At 39.4% G+C, this 21,872-nt stretch overlaps 2 protein-coding genes across 2 annotated transcripts; both read left to right on the top strand.

Moving 5' to 3' along the window:
- The first annotated feature begins 8,072 nt into the window (after positions 1 to 8,072).
- On the top strand, positions 8,073 to 9,224 carry LOC141691320 (uncharacterized). Its single transcript, XM_074496053.1, has one exon. The coding sequence runs from the start codon at positions 8,073 to 8,075 to the stop codon at positions 9,222 to 9,224; it is 1,152 nt and encodes a 383-aa protein (XP_074352154.1).
- A 1,311-nt stretch (positions 9,225 to 10,535) lies between these two features.
- LOC141691319 (uncharacterized) lies at positions 10,536 to 10,940 on the top strand. Its single transcript, XM_074496052.1, has one exon. The coding sequence runs from the start codon at positions 10,536 to 10,538 to the stop codon at positions 10,938 to 10,940; it is 405 nt and encodes a 134-aa protein (XP_074352153.1).
- Positions 10,941 to 21,872: the final 10,932 nt, after the last annotated feature.

Genomic DNA, 21,872 nt, shown 5'->3' with positions numbered 1-21,872 from the left:
GAATGCCATTACAAGAAACTCGTAATGTCCATATCTCGTACGAAACGCAGTCTTAGGAATATCTTCAGCTTTAATCTTCAATTGATGATAGCCTGATCGCAAATCTATCTTTGAAAACCATGCAGCTCCTTTTAGCTGATCGAATAAATCGTCGATTCTCGGTAAAGGATACTTGTTCTTAATAGTGAGTTTATTCAACTCTCGATAGTCGATGCATAATCACATACTGCCATCTTTTTTCTTTACAAATAACACTGGTGCACCCCATGAGGATACACTGGGTCGTATAATGCCTCGGTCTAGAAGATCTTGCAGTTGCGTTGACAATTCGACGGGAGCCATTCGATACGGAGCTTTCGAAACTGGTTCTGTACCTGGTGCTAGATCAATCGTGAATTCGATTTCTCGATCTGGCGGTAATCCTGGAAGCTCGTCTGGAAAGACATCTGGAAACTCACATACAACTGGAATGTCTTCTATTCTAGGACTTCCTTTTTCAATATCTAACATGTAAGCTATGTACGCCTCACATCCTTGTCGAAGCAATCGGTTGGTCTGTAATACAGTGAGAAATTTATTCTGCTGCTTTTCGCCCTTGAATATTACCGTTGCATTTTCCGTAGTTCGCAATTTTACTTTCTTATTCGCGCAATCTATTTGAGCCTTATGACATGCTAACCAATCCATTCCCAAAATCACATCAAATTCTCCTAGCTTAAAAGGAATTAAGTCTACAGAGAAATGATGTCCAGCTATTTTTACATCACACGCAGGACATACTCGATCTACTGGAACTTGGTCGTCATTCGCTAATTTTATAATTAACGTCTCGCCCAACCATTCCATTTCACAATGTAACTTATCAAGAAATTCCTCAGAAATAAATGAACGGATAGCTCCAGAATCAATTAATACTTTTGAACCTACGGAATTCACCAAAAGCGTACCTGCAATCACACTTGGACTCTGCACTGCTTCTTTCATTGTCATGTTAAAAGTCCATGCTTTGGGTTGATTTGGCGGTGGTGGTGGAGGTAATGCCAATACTTTCGGAATATTGGCTGCCATTGCTGGTCCTTTACAATTCCTAGCGATATGCCCTTTCTTCCCGCATTGATAGCAAGTGATTTCTGCTGTTTTTCCTGTTGGATATTTGTTAGAGTAGTGCCCTTTCTGCTTGCATTTGAAACATGTCACATCTGCTTTAATACATACGCCGGTATGCTTGCGTCCACAAGTTTTGCAATATGGCACTGGAACCTTAACAATTCCCTGTTGTTTGGAGGTTTGGAAACGGTTACCTGCTTTTTGTGTACCCTGTCCTATCCTTTTGAAATTTAAATTTGCCCGGGCTTGAAATCCCGGCTTCCTGCTGAAACGATCTTGGAAACTTCCCTGTCCTCTGTCTCGTTGAGATCTTTCACTTTCCCCTTCGATGATCAAAGCTTTCTGGACTACAGTGGTATATGTTGCTAATTCAAAAACTGCAACTTGTCCGCGTATCCATGGTCGTAATCCCTCTTGAAATCTCTGAACTCGTTTCTCTTCAGTGTCAACCTGTTCCGGAACAAACCTAGCCAATTCATTAAATTTGGCTTCATACTCTGTCACAGACATACTTCCCTGCTTCAGCTCTAAAAATTTTATCTGCATCTGATTTCTTACGTAGCGAGGAAAATGTTTCTCTAAAAATAATTCTTTGAACCTATCCCAAGCAATAACATCTTCACCTTCTAAAGCCTTTTTAGATTTCCACCAATAATTTGCCTCTCCCTTCAACAAGTAACTAGCAAAATCAGTCTTCTGGTCCTCACCTACCTTCACTAGTGCAAACGCTTTCTCTATTTCTTTTAACCAGGTGGTAGCTTTAATAGGATCAGTAGACCCATCAAATTCTGGAGGTTTAACTGACTGGAACTGCTTAAAAGTAACAACAAGTAATACTGGTGGTAATTGAGGCTCAGGACGATGTGGCTGTTGTAACATTTGTTGTTGTATCTGCTGTTGCTGATGATGCATCTGCTGCTGCATCATTATCATCTATTGTTGTATCAGATGGAACATTTGGTTCATGGTCTCATTAGTCTGACCTTCGGAATTGTTGTTCGAGGTTTCAGCCCTAGTCTTTCTTTTTGGTGCCATCTTCTTCTGATAATAAAACAGATGATATTTATTTAACAGTTTAATAAACAATTGATAGTATGTGATGGAAAACAATTTATCCTGTATTAATAACATGGTTTATTTAAAGAAAACAGTTACTAAATGTAAAAACTAGAAATGTAAACAGTTAAATAAAATGTTTATTCTTTTTCTTTTATGTTTCTTTCTCTTAGTATAAAAGACTGTAAAGCAATAAAGTGAAAGAAAATGCTGTAAAACTGAAAAGACTGAAATTTAAATAAAAGATATTTGAAAAGTTCAGTTTATATATATATGTGACACCAGCTTCAGGTGTAAATGCTTGATACAAAAAGTCTCGGGCTACTGGTCATCACTACGGCTACAAGTCACACTATCGCTACAAGTTAAACTACTACTACAAGTTAAACTACTGATACACACATACACACTACTCACTAGGTTATACTATGCTGCCTCTATATACACATGTACTCTGGAGTCATCGTCTCAAACCATCTCAGAACCCAGGCGAAATACGCCTAAGCTCCTCTCTAAGTGCCTGGACTAAAGTCCGTGCCAAGCGGAATATCCGATAGAACTCTGCAAAAGAAGGAGGTCCGTCATGGGTCAACTCATCAAGCTCCCAAGTAGTGCTCATTAATACTGACTGTAGTCGCTGCCTCATGTAGTAATCTGGCTGTAGGGCTGCTAACGGTCCTCTGTCCCTCTGATCAAACAGATGCATAATCTCTCGACACTGTGCCCACCAATACTCCATATCATCCCTCATAACTCTATACTCATGGTATGGTACCATATACGGCTGAGCAATCTGACCTACTGACTCCTGGGAAGGAACCCTCGGAATACCTGCACCCGGCTGTGGTAAGCCTAACTGTAGATCCACATCATGCTCTCCCATCCCCTCGACTGGAATCATCTGAACTATGTCCGGCTCTGGGGCATGCACTGGTATAGGAGGTAACAATGGTAGTGGTGGTAACTCCTGCTCAATACCTGGTATAAACTGATGCTCAATAGGTAAAGGAACTATCGGCTCGAAGAACTCAAAAGGATCAAACATCTCTATGGGGTCATGAACTATCCCCTGAACTGGTGGTACCGGCTCCTGTGGCAATGGTGGTGGAGGTGGTAGAGGAGGAAACATATACTCAGATACTGGAGGTATAACTGGTGCTGCTGGCCCAGTGACTGTCCTCTCGGAAGATGCAAAATAACCAGAAGATGCCATCTGATAATATACCAAAGAAAAGAAAAGGTCACTAAACAATCCTAAGATTCATATTTCCCTATTCTAATCTGGCCTAAATCCTAATACTATTCTTCCTAACTTGACTGTCCCTATCTTATGTGATCTCCCTATCCTATCTTAGTCCTAATGTTCTTGTTTTCAGGGACCAAACCTACAGCTCTGATGCCAAACTGTAACGCCATCCACACCCGGGGTATAAGTCTGGGGGTTACGAGCTAATCACCAAACCTGTAAAAGCTTATTAATGAATAATAAAGAAATGAAATTAAACCCCTTTCTCACTAACCAGGACCTTTTTAGGTTGAAGTATGAAAACAAGAACCACTAACTACTTTTATTACAACCCACCATTTAAAATCTCATAAACTCTCTTTATTACAAACCATTGTCTAATTTATTTTTAAACTAAGTTCAGCTTTTATTCAAACACACACATACTATCTATCAACACTCCACCTACTCGGGTAACTCAAAGCTTTCTTCCTGAATTGGGATCAACACCTTGGGTATGAGAGGATCCCGAGGCTTGACCCGCTTCTTTACCACTCGTGTCCTGATGGGTTTCATATTCCTTCTTAACTGAAAACAGTAAAGTGAATAACAACAAAATGAGTGAGCCAAAATTGCTCAACAAGTCCACAAAATATAAACAGTGCTAAAGCATTATAATTGAATCCATAACCCAGGTATATCTGCAAAGATATAACCTCATAAGAATCGAAAGAAGGCCATTACTGGCGAATGTAAATGAACTAAACTGGACTCAAGTTCGCAACTATACCCTGCTGATCAGCCAGGATACAGTGCAGATCTATATCTCACTATATAGATCCCGTCGGGCACCCAGGAACTACGGCCCATTTCAAGGATCCGGTTATGTCCCGGTCCTTAGGATTAAGTAGACTTAATCCCAAAAGTAGTGTTATCCAGTCCCTGAAATAGCAACCGGAACAATCGGTATGCTTTGGTATATTCTAATCACCAGAATATATCAATAATTGTGAGTAACAATTGGAATATGAATAATAAATTCAAATGAAAAGAATAATTCAAGAATCGAACTGAGATATGAATAAAGAAATTAAAGGAATACAAGCGTAATAAGAATTTGAAATGAATATTACTATTCTGAATTTCCCATTTTTTCGGAATTTTTCGGACTCGTCTCGGCGCGTATTTCGACTGATAATCAAGCAATCAATAAAGTCAACTAATTTCGAGAAGAAATTAGGTCTTCATATTATTTTTAATAAAAAGAATTTATTTTTCAGAGTAAAATGGCTTTCGTTTCACTCGAATCGGATTAACGGTTGAATTATTATCAATTAAACACTTATAATTCAATTTATTATTCAATATAAATAATTATTACAACCTTTTAAATCCTAAAATAATTTTTTTTAAATAATTATTTAAGAAAATCAAAGTCAAAAATAATTTTTTTATAATTTTTGGAGTTAAAACGAAGAAGTTATGATTTATTGAAAATTATGTGATTAATTATCGAAATAATTAATCACTTCTTAAATATTTAATAAATATATAAAAAATAAATAATTAATAAATAATTATTTAATAATATAAAATAATTAATCCCTAATTATTAGGATTAATCACAGTTTATTATAATATTTACTACTTATCGTTATTTATTCGATTAGATCGATTATTTATAAATAAATAATCGATATCCTTAACTAGTACGTTAATTACTGAATAAATGAGTCATTATTCGAATCATAATCGAACTCAACAATCTATTACTCGTGTAAATACGAGTCATTCATCTTTTTTGTATAATTATTGAATTATTATGATTATTATTACAATTTATATGATTAAATCGATTACCGATATTTAATTATACGATACGAATATTTATTGAGTTATTCTTCGAATAATTATCGCTCGAATAATAATTTTAATTATCGAATCACTACTCGTATTTCTAGGAGTTATTCGCGTTTCTTGCATAATTATCAAAACATTACTGTTATTCTTGCACGTATACGTTTTAAAATTAATTTTCTGTATTTACTCATTCATTACGAATAATTATTACGATATTATACGAATAATTTACTATCGTCTGAATATTAATAATCGAACTTATCGCTCAATTACTCGTATAATCACGAGTTATTCGATTAATTCCCTTATTTATCGAATCGCTCCTTACAATATTCGATAAATTTAATCCTTAATCCATAATTATTAACTATTAATAAATAAATAGATAAATGATTAAATAAATAATTAAATACTTAATTAAATCACTAAATTCGAATTTATAATTTAAAAAAAATAATTTAGGAATTATTTATAAAATATTTCAGATTTTTAATCTGATTTTTACTTGATTTTTATAATTTAGAAAATTAAATTATGTATTATCAAAATAAAAGTAAATAAATTTTAATTTCAGAAACAGATTTCAGACAAACGGATTGGGGTTTTTTGGATCGAAACCGGGTTGAACACCGGGTTGAAACCGGGTCACCCGGGTCGTCCAAGAACAACCTAGAATCCGGCGCCGATGGCCGGTTCCGGCGAAGCCACGGCGAGCTCCGATTGCAACGAAAACATCACCGTTTCGATCCCTTTTCTGCCCAGATCAATTCCTGTCTGCAACCGCCGTCCTTCCGCCCCGTTCCTGACGTCCAATCGTCCTTCCACGAAGAACTCCGGCGATTCCCGAAGCTACTCCGGCGAGCCTCGTCGGAAAACCCTTCCCCCCAAATTCATTAACTATACTTAATGATCAATATACGAAATTGAAGCTACTGAGTTCCAGAATCAGTCTCAGTACTCAACAACAATCAAAACTTCCTCAAAATCACAGAAAATGAATTCAAAAATTGCTAAAAATTCAAGAACTCGGGAACTACTTTCCCGGGGTTATACGAGTTAATTAGCTATGCAAAATCATTCCTGGATTCAAGACAAAGCTATTCAAATCATCAACACAATCAAACGATCCCAGAATCAAAAACGCCTAAATCAAACATAAACCCTAAAAATACGAATTGAAAATCAACGTAATAAAACACAAAATTGATGATAGAAATGGAAAGTAGGGATCAAGAGCTTTCGATTGAGTACTCACATGTTTGATTTGGAGATCAGAATCACTGTCAAATCTTTGCTTGAAATCAAGAACTCAAGAACCCTAATTTCTGAATTTGGGAATTAATTTGCAGAATTATGAATTAATTAATAATAATTAGGGTATTTATAGTATGAAAAATAATACTCCTAAATAAAATTAAGGGGCTAATTATACATTTAATAAAAATATTTGGCCCTAATTTTCATAATTTTTGGGTATTAAAATTTAATTTATAAATATTTTATATATGCAATATATATGTCAAAAATTCCCAAAAATTGTGAATAATTCAAAAATACAAAGAAATGGTATAAATAAAAGTCCTATAATTTTATAAAAATAAAAATATGATTTTTGTGGGGTTTTTAACACCCAATGGGGCCCGGAAAAGTCATTTTTCGTAAAACGAGAAAATTTATAAAATATTTAGATGTTCAGAATATTGCGATTGTAAAAGCCGTTTGATGAAAAATAAGGCCCATTATTTTATTTGAAATACTGGCTTTAAAATCATTATTTGGGTTGCAAAACGTTTGAAATGAAACCTTTGAATACGATATAAAACATCTAAAAAATACCTTAAAAATACAGAAATGATACAGAATACACGTAGCACGTAACAATTAGGGTTTAACAGATAATCACACATAACTGACATATTTATTCACATATTTTATTACAAATATGATATAATACAACGTAAATTTCCCGGTCGTTACACCTGTGCCGAAAGGCGAAGGATACCGAAGCCTTGGTCCATTGTCGGCAGAGGGCGAATGAAGAGCTGGGGGATTATCTCGCTAGGTTCAAGGAAGAAGCGGGGATGGTCACCAATCTGGATAAAATCAAAGCAATGGGCTTCCTAACGGCGGGGCTAGACCCCTATAAAGGTAAAAAACTCCGCTCATCTCTTTACGATTTTCCCCCAAAATCCCTAAATGATATATATGTAAGAGGCGAGAATATTCGCCGAAAGATGGAAAGTATTGGGGGATATAAAGACTCAAGAAGGGACGACCGATCAAAGCGAGCCGACCGATATGAGGGCTCAAGATCAGGATCTGACCGGAGGGATAGTAGAAAGGAAGGAAGGAAGGAAACCGATCGTGGGGCCGAACAATGTCGAGATAGAGATTCGGCAATGTTCACTCCCTTGAATGCGCCGATCTCCAAGATTCTCCATGAGATAAAGGGCAAACCAGGATTCGTTCGCCCCGCCAAGATGAAGGTCCCGAACCACAAGAAAAATCCCGATAAGTATTGTGACCATCACAGGGACAAGGGGCATAACACTGATGAATGCTATCACCTCAAGAAGCTCATTGAGCGCATGATCAAAGAGGCGAGCTTAATTAGTTCGTCCGAGATCTGAGAGATAGATTGGGGCCGAAGGAGAGCCCAGAGGAGGAAGCAGAGGCCGACGAGCCAGAGCGAAGGGACAGGATACGGGGTGAAGTGAAAACTATATCCGGGGGAAGCATCCTGGATAAAGATAGCAAGACAGCAAAGAAGAAGTATGCCCGACAGGTGTACAATCTGTATCAGTTCGGATAGGCGAAGCCCCACATGGCCATGACCTTCAGCACTGAAGACTATGAGGATGTCATTCGCCCGTACGAGGACCCTCTGATCATCAATCCTATCATCGGGCAGAACAAGATATGGAAAGTGATGGTGGATACCAGCAGCTCAGCCAATATATTATTCCACAAAACCTACTATAAGATGAACATGGCGGGAGAGCAACTAGAGCCCTGTAACGAGGCCCCCCTTTATGCCATCGGAGGACATCCTATTCAGTTTGAAGGAACGATTACTCTTCTGGTCCTCCTGGGCAAGTTGTCATACACCGCCGAGAAGCTGGTGAAGTTCTATGTGGTTCGTATTGAAAGTCCGTACAATGCAATATTTGGCAGGCCCTTCTTATCAACTTTCAAAGCAATGGAGTCGATACCCCACCTCAAACTCAAGTTCCCAACTGAAAAAGGGGTAGGAGAAATGAGGGGCGATCAGAAAACATCCCGAATCATAATGCTCGAAGACCTTGAGAAGGATCAGGAATATGAAGGACCAGACGGAACCGGGAAGAGGAAGCGGGCAGAGTCCGAACCCAGCGGAAGCCGCGAAACATTGAACATCGAGTTAGAGAAATTTGGGGTTGATCTCTCAAGCCCAATTGTCGAACCCGCAGCGGAAACCGAAGAAGTGGAATTGTATGCGGGACATTCGGGAAAGATGGTCCGAATTGGAAAAAATATGGGAGCGGATCTGAAGGCGAAGGTAATAGCTGTCATCCGGCAATACCATGATGTGTTCGCCTGGGGGCCCGAAGATATGCCCAGATTGGATCCCAAGACGGCAACGTACTGCTTGAATGTGCAGCCTGAGGCCAAGCCGGTAAAGCAGAAGAGGACGTTTACAGTCGAACGACAGAAGGTAATAGAAGCCGAAGTGGAAAAACTTTTAGAAGCCAAATTTATCGAGGAGATCGAGTATCCTGACTGGCTAGCCAATGTGGTGGTCGTGAAAAAGTCGAATAGGAAATGGAGGATGTACGTGGATTACACTGACCTCAACAAAGCATGTCCGAACGGCTCGCCGCCCTTCGGCGTTTCATTTCCCGGTCAGCCGAGAAAGCACTTCCCTTCTTCGCCGTGCTCAAAGGGTCAAAGATTTTTGAGTGGGGGCCCGAATGCCAAAAGGCGTTCGAAGAAGTAAAAGAATATTTGACAAAGGCACCACTCTTGATGAGGCCCGATCCGAAGGAAACTCTTCAGCTTTATCTAGCTGTGTCCGACAGAACTCTGGGGGCCGTCCTCGTAAAAAATTATGAAGGTAATCAACATCCTGTGTTTTACGTGTCCCATGTCCTCAAGGACGCAGAGACAAGGTACCCAACGCTGAAAAATTCGCATATGGGTTGGTTATGGCCTCCTGAAAATTGCGACATTATTTCCAAGGACGGACGGTCCAAGTCGTCACCAGCCAACCTTTGAAGAAAATTTTGACTAGGCCCGAAGCTTCTGGGAGAGTCGTAGCATGGTCCATCGAACTCGGGGAATTTGATCTCGAGTACGTTCCTCGAACGGAAATTAAGGCCAAGGCTTTGGCCGACTTCATGGTTGAGTGCACATTCTCGGGTCCGAAGGATCTGTCGCCTGATGAACAACTAATCCGGATCCCCGGAAAGTGGAAGCTCTTTGTAGATGGGTCGGTAGCCGGAAAAAAATGTGGGGCCGGCTTGATCCTCTCCAGCCCCGAAGGATTTGAAATATGCCAAGCCATAAGGTTCACCTTCCCCTTGACAAACAATGAGGCCGAATATGAGGCCCTCCTCGCAGGAATGAAGCTTGCCCGAAGCCTTGAGGCGAAGCACCTAAGGGCCTTCAGCGACTCCATGTTGGTCGTGAAACACCTGGTCGGTCGGTCACTCGCCTTTAAAATTCTTCGGCAAGGATTCTTCTGGCCCACTCTGAAGGCAGACGCCATCGACTATGCAAAGAGATGTGTATAATGCCAGCTGTTCTCCACTGTCCCGAAGCAACCTCCAGAAGAAATGACCTCTATACTAAGCCCAATTCCATTCGCCGTATGGGCTGTGGATATAGTCGTCATACTGCCCACTAGCACGAAGCAAGCGAAATACTGCATAATCGTCATCGACTACATGACCAAATGGGTTGAAGCCCGTCCTCTGTCGTCCATAACCGAAGAAGCCGCTAAAAAGTTCTTCTTGAAGCAGGTCATTCTCCGGTTTGGCATTCCGAAAACCTGCATCTCAGATAATGGAACTCAATTCATTGGAAGCAAATTCCGCAAGTTTCTGCACCACTTCGGAATTGAACAGAAATTTAGCTCAGTCGCCCACCCACAAGGAAATGGGGCAATCGAGGCGGCGAACAAAGTGATATTCCGGGGAATTAATAAGAGACTGGGCGAGGCAAAAGGAAGATGGGCAGAAGAACTCCCTTGGATCTTATGGGCCTACCGAACCACCCCCGGACATTGAACGGAGAAACTCCTTTTAGAATGGCTTATGGCACCGAGGCCCTAGTTCCTGTTGAAGTGGGCTTGGAATCATACCGAACCGAGACCTACAATGCGGAAACTAATAGCTTCGGGTTGAAGGCGAACGTAGACTTGCTGGAGGAAGAAAGAGAAGTCGCCCATCAAAGGAATATGAGGTATTTACTGCAAGCGGCACAACACTATGACTTCAATGTGAAGAATAGGGCCTTCAGAGTAGGAGACCTAGTACTAAGGGAGTTGGCCGCATCTATGTCGGCCAAACAAGGAAAGCTCCAGCCGAACTGGGAAGGGCCTTACAAAGTGACCGAAGTCGTTCGCCCCGGAACCTATAAGCTCGAAACATTGTCAGGCAAATCAATTAAAAATACTTGGCATGCCAGTCGCCTTCAAAAATTTTATCAGTAAGAAATTTCTTAAAAGCTTGTATTTCAATTATATGTGAAAAATGTAAGCAATCTGATTAAATAAAGATGCATTTCCTGTCAAAATTTCTTTATTTATACGTGCTACGGCCGATCGAGAATTATCTGAGGGCGATCCCGAAGAGGATAAACTCATCGACCGCCGCCATTGTCATTTGATAATTAAGACATAAGGGGCAATCGCCCAAAAGTCAAACATCACTACGCTATTATGACAACTTGAAATTGGTAAATACGAATTAAGGGCCTTAAGGGGCAATCCTGGAATAACGCCCTATTATTCGTCTTCCCTTAATCATTATTAAAAAGGCCCAAGGAACCCCTGTCCCGGGGCGATCAAAAGGAAGAACATGGTCCTCGGCCTTGATAATGAAAAACAATTAATCCAACCAGGTTTAAGGGCGATCCCGAAGATTACCGCTGATCTAAGGGCGATCTCTAAAAGATCAGCACCCATGTACCTTCGCCTGATTTAAAAAGGATTAATCACCGAAATCACCTTCGGCCTTTAACCCTTGGGGCTGTAGGGGGTAAGAACACTTCGATAAAATCGTTGAGGCGGCGAATAAAGCCGAAGATACGATTCATTTTAAATACGATTCATTTTATTATCAAAATTGTTGAGGCAGATAAAGCCGGAAATACAATTCGATAAGATCGTTGAGGCGAACGAAGCCAGAGACGCGATTCATTCTATCATTGTTGTTAAGGCTGATAAAGTCGAAGATACAATTCGATAATTACGTTAAGGCAAATGAATAAGCCGAAGATACGATTCATATTAATCAAATTGTTTAGGCGAATGAAGCCAGAGATACAATTCATTTTGTAAGATTGTTAAGGCGAACGAAGCCAAAGATACAATTCATTTTTCCTTAAGGCATCCATAAGGACGAAAATACGATTCGTTTTTAAGGCGAATAATTAAATGCAGTTGGACAATGCTGATGAAAAACAAAAGATGCATTAAAATATAAAACCCCGAAGGCTAGTTAAATTACAAAGAGTACCAACTACGAGTACCAATTACAAAGTACAGATTACAAAGAATAGAAATACAGGAAGACGAACGAAGAATGTCGCTGCAAGAGTTGGGTATGACCATGGAAACACCAACGGCAAACTTCGCAACAAGATCATCTTCCGTCATGTCAAGCACCTCAGTGCTGAAGGTTCAGGCTTGGGGGTCTTCATCTGAGAGCTTGTAACACCCCCAAATCCGGGGTCGGGGATTCGGGTTGTAACGAGTTCCATTTCCTTTATCAATACTTAATCATAACAGTCAACCAACTACTAAGTACTATGACCCCACAATATACACACACACACCACAAGTTATAGTCTCAGAGATGAATATCAAAAATAAATCGAATAAGGGATTTCATTTTAGACATCATTGTTACTAGAATTCTATGCTTGCACTGCAACCTTCCTCGTATAGTAATACGACTCTCTATTCATAAGAGGGAATAAATACATAATATGTAAATACTCCACTAGGTAGTCTATCAGTGATAACTTATATATCAACACGACCCCATTAGGGGTACTTTATCTCAACATTCATTCCAATACAACTCTCATGGCTGTAATCGGCTCATTACTCGCAGAATCATTGTTGCAATACTATGGTCCACCACTGACCTACTGTAGTCATTCATTTTCTATGAAATCTTAATAGCTAACCATACAGAGTCCATACATGTCATATCGAATTCTTCTAAGGAGGCAACATAATCACCATTCCATGATTCATGAAGAACACTCCTGAACTTGGCGTACATATGACATGAAGCAGATAAAATTGCAGAAGAGTTTCAATAAAAGCAACGATGGCAGGTTAATACCATTATTAACCATATGTCTTTATTAGGAGACATGAAGCTCAAAGGTTCATTTAGTCCTTTTGTAACATGGTCCTGGCTTATCTCAAGATATGACCTTATAAGATAGATAGCCCGCTCACGGCGATTTCATAAATGAAATCTTTACCAAACTACTATCACGGTTGAGTATCGCACAATCATCAGAAGGAATGTCAATCTTTCAAACCATAATACAATCTTCACGGCTTTAACCATTATCACTATATTCCTCTGGCACGAGCGCCGATAATTGTCTTCTTACACTTAAAGTGTCGGCCACCTCTTTGGTCTTTCCTGATAGTAATATTTCCTTACAATCAATGTCATTTTAACCACCTTCACTAAATTTTCTACCTCATTTCAAATCACTGCTTATGTGAAAATGCTTTTCTTAAGTCCTTGTGGTAAAAAAAAATCACCATTTTTCCATAAGTCACTGCCTTAGTTTTTAAATGTAAACATTATCATGGTTGACTCTCGATCGTACTTAGGACGTCTTTTATCTTGGGCCTTTCTTGCTTTAACAATTCTGATCTTCATTGGTTTAATCTATACTTCTTATGGTTTAACACGTGCCCACCTGGCATTATTATAATTACGCCATTTTCCTTTATCAAATTTCTATTCTTGAGAACTTCGAATATTACCTTTCTCCTTATAAAACCTCTAAGGTTATCCTTAAACCTCTAAGGTTATCCTTAAATCGTTCATCCACTGATCCTTAAAGGTTGTTGTTACCTTAATCCTTTCGAATTCATACTGTCAAAACTCATACTGTCCCTATTAAGGGCGAAATGCCAACCTTTATGCATTCCCCTAGGGTTCATCTTAAGTTATCGAAGTTATATCCTTAATTCCACCTTTAAAAAGGTACTTGCATCCTTCCATGGATAAATCAAGTCATATATCTTTGATAGATTATCTTATTCAATCATTCCCACCTCGATAGTCTATACCAATTTCACAATAGCATCCTTATTCAAACCGAGGTCAACACATATGGCCTTCAAAAGATAACAATGGTTACCCGCTTTTCTTTCCTAGTTTGGTATTGACAACAGGGATGTCCTGGAAGATATTGGTTGTGTTCAACGTGAACTTCTTCTTAATAAATCCTTATTTACTTTTGTTATTTATCTCAACAGTCATCTCAATGTTGGGATGTCTTTCATACCCGGTGTCTCCCTTTCTGGGTATCATGCCCCCGGTCTTACACTTCACATTTTTGAAGGTCACTTCCTTCATCCAATTTTCCTAATTTCTTACTTTCTTGTCTCCTCAGTCTATCCGCGTCTCATTGTTTATCCTTCGAACTATCTCAAGGTTTCCTCGAATTCTCCCAACTTAAAGGGGGTACAATATATGTATCTCTTATGCCTTCAACCATCAATTTTAACTCATGGTGAATCACCCTCATCCTGACGATTACATACTTTTCTATTTCTATTGCTACGAGTCTTTAGGTTTTCCTCATGCCCAACTCCCTTATCATTTTTCAAACTCTATTGCCTTTATATTCCTTTCCACTTCAGTTTCTTTTTATTTTCCTTTCTCTTATCATTATTTCATGAACCAACACAACATAAGCATTGATTTCAAATATCCCGTCATTCTGGATTTGTGTCCTCAGAACGAATCTTGACAACTTTTACAACTTAGATTCATAATTCATCAAACCCGTCTGCCTTTGTTCTGGATCTAAAGCTTCTACACTATCTTCATAACCTTAGGAAGTACTTTCCTGAAAACAATTGACTGAACTTAAATCAGTTTATTATAATCTCTTGCTTTGTGCCTTCCTTGGCCTTTCACTAGCGGGTGGCCTCTCTCTTAGGAGGGTAAGTGACAAAAACAGTCTTTTGTGATTCGTCAATCATTTAGAATCTCAAATAATTCCTATATTTCCTTTAGCCAGGCTCTTGCCTCAACTGGGTCAGCTTGTTCCTTGGAACTCTGAGAGCTTAGCGACTTAAAGGTCCTGAAAGAATTTCTCACTGTATTGTTTCCTCAGGGTGGTGGTTGGGGATAATAGTCTAAGTTCTGTCTAGAAAGGTCCATAAATTATCGTATAGGAGTACCGTCTCGGGTCTCCTTTCCTTACTCGACTTCAGTTTCCTTAGTCTGAACATTCCCTCCTCCTCCCCATAATCGGGGTCATCCTACATGTTTTAAATCCTCATTTTCCACTTCATTATGTTATGGGTTCCTTCTATCTTGATGGTGACCTCCCTGACTATCACGTTCAGGGTTTGCTCTAAATCTTATTCCTCAAACTAGCTTTCATCTAAGATCTCATCTTTAAGCTCTTGAACATTTGGAACCCAAATTTTGTAGGAATACCTCATTATTCCCTTATCATCTTTCTCGGTATTAATCTCTTATCTATTTGTTGGCTCTCTGCCTTCATTCATCACTTTTCCTGGCACAATATGTTCTTTTCCAATAATTCGGGCTGTATTGCAATCTCAAACAGCTTTTCGGTACCGGCTCCGGTTACCTTCACTTTTATTTCCATTTTCTCAAAATCTCTTATAAACTCTCCCAAAGACATTATCATCTTGAGTCTCTCCTTTTTACTAAGGGCATCAGCCACCACATTGGCTTTCCCCGAATGATAAGAATCTCCCAATCATAATTCTTGATTAGCTCTAACCGCCTCCTATGGCGTATGTTGAGCTCTTTCTACGTAAAAATGTACTAGAGCTCCTATGTTTTGTGTAAATCTTGCACTTCTCTCCATACAAGTAGTGCCTCCAATCTTTAGGGAAAAACTATTATCACGAGTCTAAGCTCATGAGTGGGGATATCGAATTTTATATTCCCTTAATTGTCTTGACGCGTACGCGATTACCTTGTTGTGCTGTATAAGAAGCACCATAATTTCTTATGCGAAGCGTCACTACACATCACAAAATCTCCTTTTCCATCCGGAAACGCCATCATAGGGGCCGTCACCAATCTTTGCTTCAGTTCTTGAAAGTTGTTCTCATATTTCTCTGTCCATTCGAACTTCTAAGTCTTACGAGTAAGCGCGTTAAAGGGGCTACTCTTTTACGAACTTGAACGAACCTCCGTTAGTAACTGGCCAATCCTACCTCTGATAGTCACCCTAACCATAGTCATCAATTCCTCAGTGGTCATTTATTCATTCGTGTCAGGATCCTCCACGAGATTCTTCTCAGCAACAATCCCTTCTAGGACAACATCCTCAACCGCTACATCCTCAATATGAACATCATCCGGTCCCACGTCAGGACGCTCTATCGGATCCATAATCTGATCTCCAATAAGTAATAAAACATCATCGCGTTGTTGTTCCTCAACCTCAGGGTTCGGAGTCCCGCTACCATATACGATAACGAACTACGCTTCTATCACGATATTTATAAGGGTTCCCATAAGGGTTTTAACTGTCAGTACTACATTAGGTAGTCCGACTATGAACTTGGCAAGAGTTCTTATTATCTTAGTGAACTTATTATTTTAACGTCATATCATCTCTGAGGTTTATAACGCTTAGCTCTGATACCATTTCTGTAACACCCCCAAATCCGGGGTCGGGGATTCAGGTTGTCACGAGTTCTATTTCCTTTATCAATACTTAATCTTAACAGTCAACCAACTATTGAGTACTGTGACCCCACAATATACATACACACACACCACAAGTTATAGTGTCAGAGATGAATATCAAAAATAACACAAGTCATTTTATTCCACAATTATAAACCGTTACACCTTAAAAGGGTTTCTGAATAAATTTACATTTCTTTGCCATTATTACAATTCATAAAGATACATAAGTCTGGTACATCAAAAGTTGAAAGCCTAGCCTATTGGCAGTTCCTACCTCGGCTACAGCGACATCAACGCCTATAGGAAACTGCGAAACGTTTCCTATCCGCTCGTAAATTGGGAGCTTTGTCCTGTTCATCTTGTATGTCTGTTGTTGTGTGATGAAAGAAGAAAGCAAGGATGAGCAACAATCCCACCGAAATAATATGTATAATAATTAACAATATATGAGCATTCTCATAGTACTCATGAAAGTCTTGGTCAAGAAGAAATGAACCAAGTTGATATCTTAACGCGACCAAGTCGCAAAATATTCAGTATATATATACCTATATACTTTTCACAATCTTTGAAATCCTCTGACATGTATAATATACACAGAGTTCCAGTTTATAAATGTATAAAAATATCGTTGCAAGGTGATCTCATATATCTAACCTTGTCTCAACGTTTTTCTGAAAATCTTTGATATGCACAAGATAATCATTTACTAGATATAAGTTTAAAAGATGAAGTTACAAGATACTCCAATATACTTATATCTTTTCCGAATACTACTTGAACTACCACCGTTCAATGTATAAATAGTTCATCCCATAGATTAAGCTACAAGACAAAACTTGTATAGAATCAATCTTTGAAATATCATCAAAATGAAATAAAGTTACGAGACACTTCATTTGATGAAAACATCATTTTGAAAACTCGACCCTGCCAACACTCAACAATCGCCCAGCCGTAGCCTTTATATCTAAATGCTCTGGTTAGTTTTGCAGAAATATCCAATTGGATGATGAACTCATTACGGGAGTTTGCCGCGCCAGGAAGACCACTCATGATGATCAGTCGCAGTAGTGCAACCCCACCATTTTCTACATGTAGAGGAGAACCTGTCGGATTTACTTGTCAACCGAACGCTGGACTCCTAAGGAATTGACCGTCTTAACGGAACTTCCAAGCCATTTGGGCCAATATAATAAGGCTGGGCCGGCGCCACTCGACCACTTACGCCACTCCTAGTTCAGATGAAATCCATGACTCTGAAACGTAAAGCTTGTCCCCCCTTTCCCCAAGTAGAAACTTGTTGATACGGCTCCACCAAGAAGTCGTATCTAGTTGGAAAGGAAAATTCACCGATATTTCCCAGGCGGTGCCTGTTAATGGATTAACTTGTTCCAAGAATTTTACTTCCCGAGTGTTGGGTAAGTAATCAAAAACTCTTTTATCAAAATAACAACCTTGTTGCGAATATAAAATACACCACAGAGCCGGATCTCTCAGGTTTTGAGCGAGTGTTTAAATCCCCTTCGAAAGGAAGATCTTAAATATAAAAAAATGAGTTTTGGGATCCGCCCTAACCTTTAAAAATCATTTTGAAGACTCGAAAACATTTTTAAGAATGTTTGGAGTAATGCTGATTTAGTATAATAAATCAGTCCCGATATATTAGAAAATATCTGAATATTATTATTTAAATAATATTCCCATAAGGGTGATCCTTATAAAAATAATCGAGGTAGGAGTTTTAAAACTCATAATTGAAATGAATATTAAATAATCAAAGATATACTTATACGAAAGTAGGATCTTTATTTGAATAATCAAAAGTGAGTTTGATTATCGACATATTATTCTTTAATAAAATAAAGAATAATAATTAGTAAATAATCAGAGTCATAAGTCCTCGAATGAATATTCAAATAATAATATTCATTAAATAAAATAAACGGAGTCATATGTCCTCGAATGAATATTCAAAATAATATTCATTAATAAAATAGACGGAGTCATAAACTCTCGAATGAATATTCAAAATAATATTCATAAATAAAATAAAGTTATCGAATAAACCTTATTCGATTCATAGTTTTGAAAACTATATCTATATATATATAAATATATATATAATATACTCGGGAACATCGACTCCCTGTTTTAGAAAATGTTCACCTTTGGGTCCCCTATACTAAGGGTATACGCAACTACTGCTTATCTCTAGCATAGGTATTATGCAACTTATAAGCAATTGAATCAACAATATATATCAAGATTACGAAACAGACATGCATATATACCATATCACATGCTCCAATATATCGCAAGATTTGCTAATTAACCACCATGCATCCATCACAAGATAATGCATATACATATGTATACATCACAACAACAGTATAACGGGTAGAAAACTTGCCTGAGTGTTCCCGGATAGACTTAAGCTTAGAGTGGGTCCGATAACCTATGAACAACAACATAAGTCGGAATTAAACCCCGGTCGCTTAAGAAACTAGACTTTAACCAATTGAACCCTAACGTTCGTTTATGGTCACTCCTACGCTTAACGAATCACATAAGTCGTTCGAGTACCCTCGGCTCCACCATTTTTAATAAATTAACCATTAAGAATTTTAAGGCGATTCTTTCGCGAGTACTCTACCAACTGCCTAATCCACTTTACATAATTGTTTCATACTCCAATTAGTCATTTAAGGGCCTTAACCAAGGTCTCAAAGTAAAGTGAGGGGTAAAGGTTCGTTCGTGAAATGCCGTTACTTAAAACGGTCGTTTCTCCTAAACCGTAAATCGGATCTAAGCGAACCACATACCAAAACGAAGCTTACGACATGATATAGCTAAGATTGGTCAGTGAGTTATCTGGTCTGAGATTCATGTACAACAGTCTAAGGAAAACGGGCATTACGATGACTATATTTACGAGTTTTCCAAGTTTCTCACTACACCAAAACCTCACCAAACAACCCACCATTATTAACACATCAAAACCTCAACTACATAATACTATACCAGTCCTTATTCTCCAGATTCTTCATCTCAACCAACAACAATCAAGTTCTATTAACTATAACAAGATTCATTCACCAAATCACTCCAATTTCAAATCAAACTACTAATAATCAAAGATCATGCTTCTCATTTTGAAAACCAACCATCAAAATCACTAATAGTAAAAGTAAAGGCTATGGTTTGAATTTTATACCTTCCTTGGTAGGTGTTAAGTTGCTAGGAAGCCTTAGGGAGCCTCCTACAAGCTTGATCTTTCCAAAGAAATCAAGAATACAAAGTTAGGCTTTAAAATTTCTAAAAGTACGATTGAAAGAACTGTAAAAATGAGGGTCTTACCTTGCTTATTTGGACGATACTTGTGAACAAGAGTTGTAGGCCATCTCAATACCTTTCCAACTAGCTATAGAACACAACATTTGAGTGAGTATTGAAGGAGATATGACAATTTCAAGTTGCTGGATTTTTTTGGCCGGGAGCTTCTCTTCATGGGAGCAAAGTCAAATTTTTAATTTTTGTGTTATGATATTTTGCTTGGTTGATTTCCTTTTTGGCTTGGCAAATTTTGATCTTTTACCATGGTAACTTTTGCATGGCCAAGAATCAACCAACAACACACTTCTTTTTGTCATGCTTATGTCACCATGTTTGTGTCACCTTTTTAACACATGTCCTTTCCTTGTGGTTTGATGATGTCACAATCCTTGGCTTCTTGTACAAGCTTGTCTCTTGGTCGCTTATTTGTTTTACAGTTCGCTTAACTTTCGTTCTCGTTCGTCGTTTGAGGAATCATATATGGGATCTTATTACTTGGGTTCCCCTAAACCTTTCTTAATATTTTATATTCCTTTTACGATCCTCTCTTATAATCCTTGAATTTAAATCCTTTTAATCATGTTACCTTATACTCATTTCTTTCAGTATCTGGTGGATTTTCGGGAAAAATCAAAGTGTCCGGATTCGAATTCTAACGACCTTTACATACACTCATTTACTTTATGGAATACTAATACGATCTTAGAATTTCCATAAAAGTACTCCTATATAGCGTGGTCTGATAATTTTCCTTAATCAGCATTATCAGCAAAAGTTACTATTTATCCGTGTTTCAAAAATTCCAAAAATTGGGGTTATTACAGAGCTCTTCGTCTTCGCCAGAGGAGACATGAGGGACTTCGACTACTGGACGGCCGATAGGATCCTCCAGGCTGTCGTCCAACAACTGCTTATAGTCCCAGTTCAGGCAATGGGCCTTCTCCAGGACATAATCAGCGCCGAAATGGAAACAACGTTCCTCAGTCCGGTCCAGCTGCTTCTGCTTCTTCCGAAGCTCCTTTCGGGACCTCTTCAGCTAGACGTTCCGATGGGAGATCCTCCGGTTCGCCCTCTCCAGCTCAGTCTCCAGCCGAGATCTATCCTTCTTCAGCTCAGCGGCTTCGACCTCGTTCTGGGCTTTCATCCGTACAAGTTCCTCCTCGGCCTTTGTAGCCCTCTTCTCCAACTCCTTCACCTCGGCCATGCGAGTCTCCATATCCTTAACCTTATCCTCCACGGCTGCGGCCCAAGGGGAAGCCTGCAAAAGGACGACAAAAACATTACTAAAAGATGCCGAAAGGAAAAAGATGGAAAAAAATAGAAAGATTAAAAATGTACCAAGGACAGGAAGGACAGAAGCTCCGTGCAGGCTTCGGTAACAGAGGCCGAAGCAAAGGTCGGAAGATCGACCGGAAGCTGAAGGCCATGGCAGAGATCTGAAGCCACCTCCTTCGTAGATTGCCGGGCTGGATACACGGTATGATCGGACATGAGCACGCCCCACCCCGGGAGATAAGAGCGCACAATCCCCTCCTTGCTCCAGGTCCTCTTGGAAGGGTTCCCCTCTCCCATGTACTCCAGATCATCCCCCTCATCGGCCTCCGAAGCCACTCGAGATTGATGGGGCGACGAAGGTTTCTCAGTCTGGGCCCTTTCGCCTGTGCCCTCTGAGAGATCGGGCGTAACCCCCTTATCGGTAGCCTTCTTCGCCGCCTCTTCGGCCGCCCTCTTCTCGGCCGCCCTGGCCTTCTTTCTCTCGATCAGAGCCTCCCTGGAAGACACTGAAATAAGAAGGGAAAAACAGTCAGTCCAAGCATATATATAATCGAATGCATAGCAAGAAAAACCAAATACAGGTGCTGGGACAAAACTAAAGAGGAAACCAAGGAAGAAGTTTTGTTACCCCCACCCCACAAGCTGAAGAGCCAGTCCTTGTCCCGAAACTCTCCGGGACCCAGCTTCTTCACATTGACGTCCACCAACGCCGTGTAACTTTCCTTCTCCTCCAAGGTCAAGCTCGGCATGAGAAGCAGTGCGGGGTTTACATCCCGCCAGACCGACATGGCCGCCAACCCTGGACCACTCACATAGCACCAATGGGTGTGAGTGGATTTATTGTTCGAATTGGTCGCCGTCCA

The sequence above is a fragment of the Apium graveolens genome, chromosome 10, assembly GCF_009905375.1.
Source record: "Apium graveolens cultivar Ventura chromosome 10, ASM990537v1, whole genome shotgun sequence".
In the NCBI taxonomy this organism is placed as follows: Eukaryota; Viridiplantae; Streptophyta; class Magnoliopsida; order Apiales; family Apiaceae; genus Apium; species Apium graveolens.
Note: the sequence above shows the minus strand (reverse complement) of the source record. Positions and strands in the feature narration are given on the sequence as shown.

What these genes read in the sequence shown, in the direction of transcription:
- LOC141691320 (XM_074496053.1), top strand. Translation starts at nt 8,073, where the DNA reads ATGGCCATGACCTTCAGCACTGAAGACTATGAGGATGTCATTCGCCCG.
- LOC141691319 (XM_074496052.1), top strand. Translation starts at nt 10,536, where the DNA reads ATGGCTTATGGCACCGAGGCCCTAGTTCCTGTTGAAGTGGGCTTGGAA.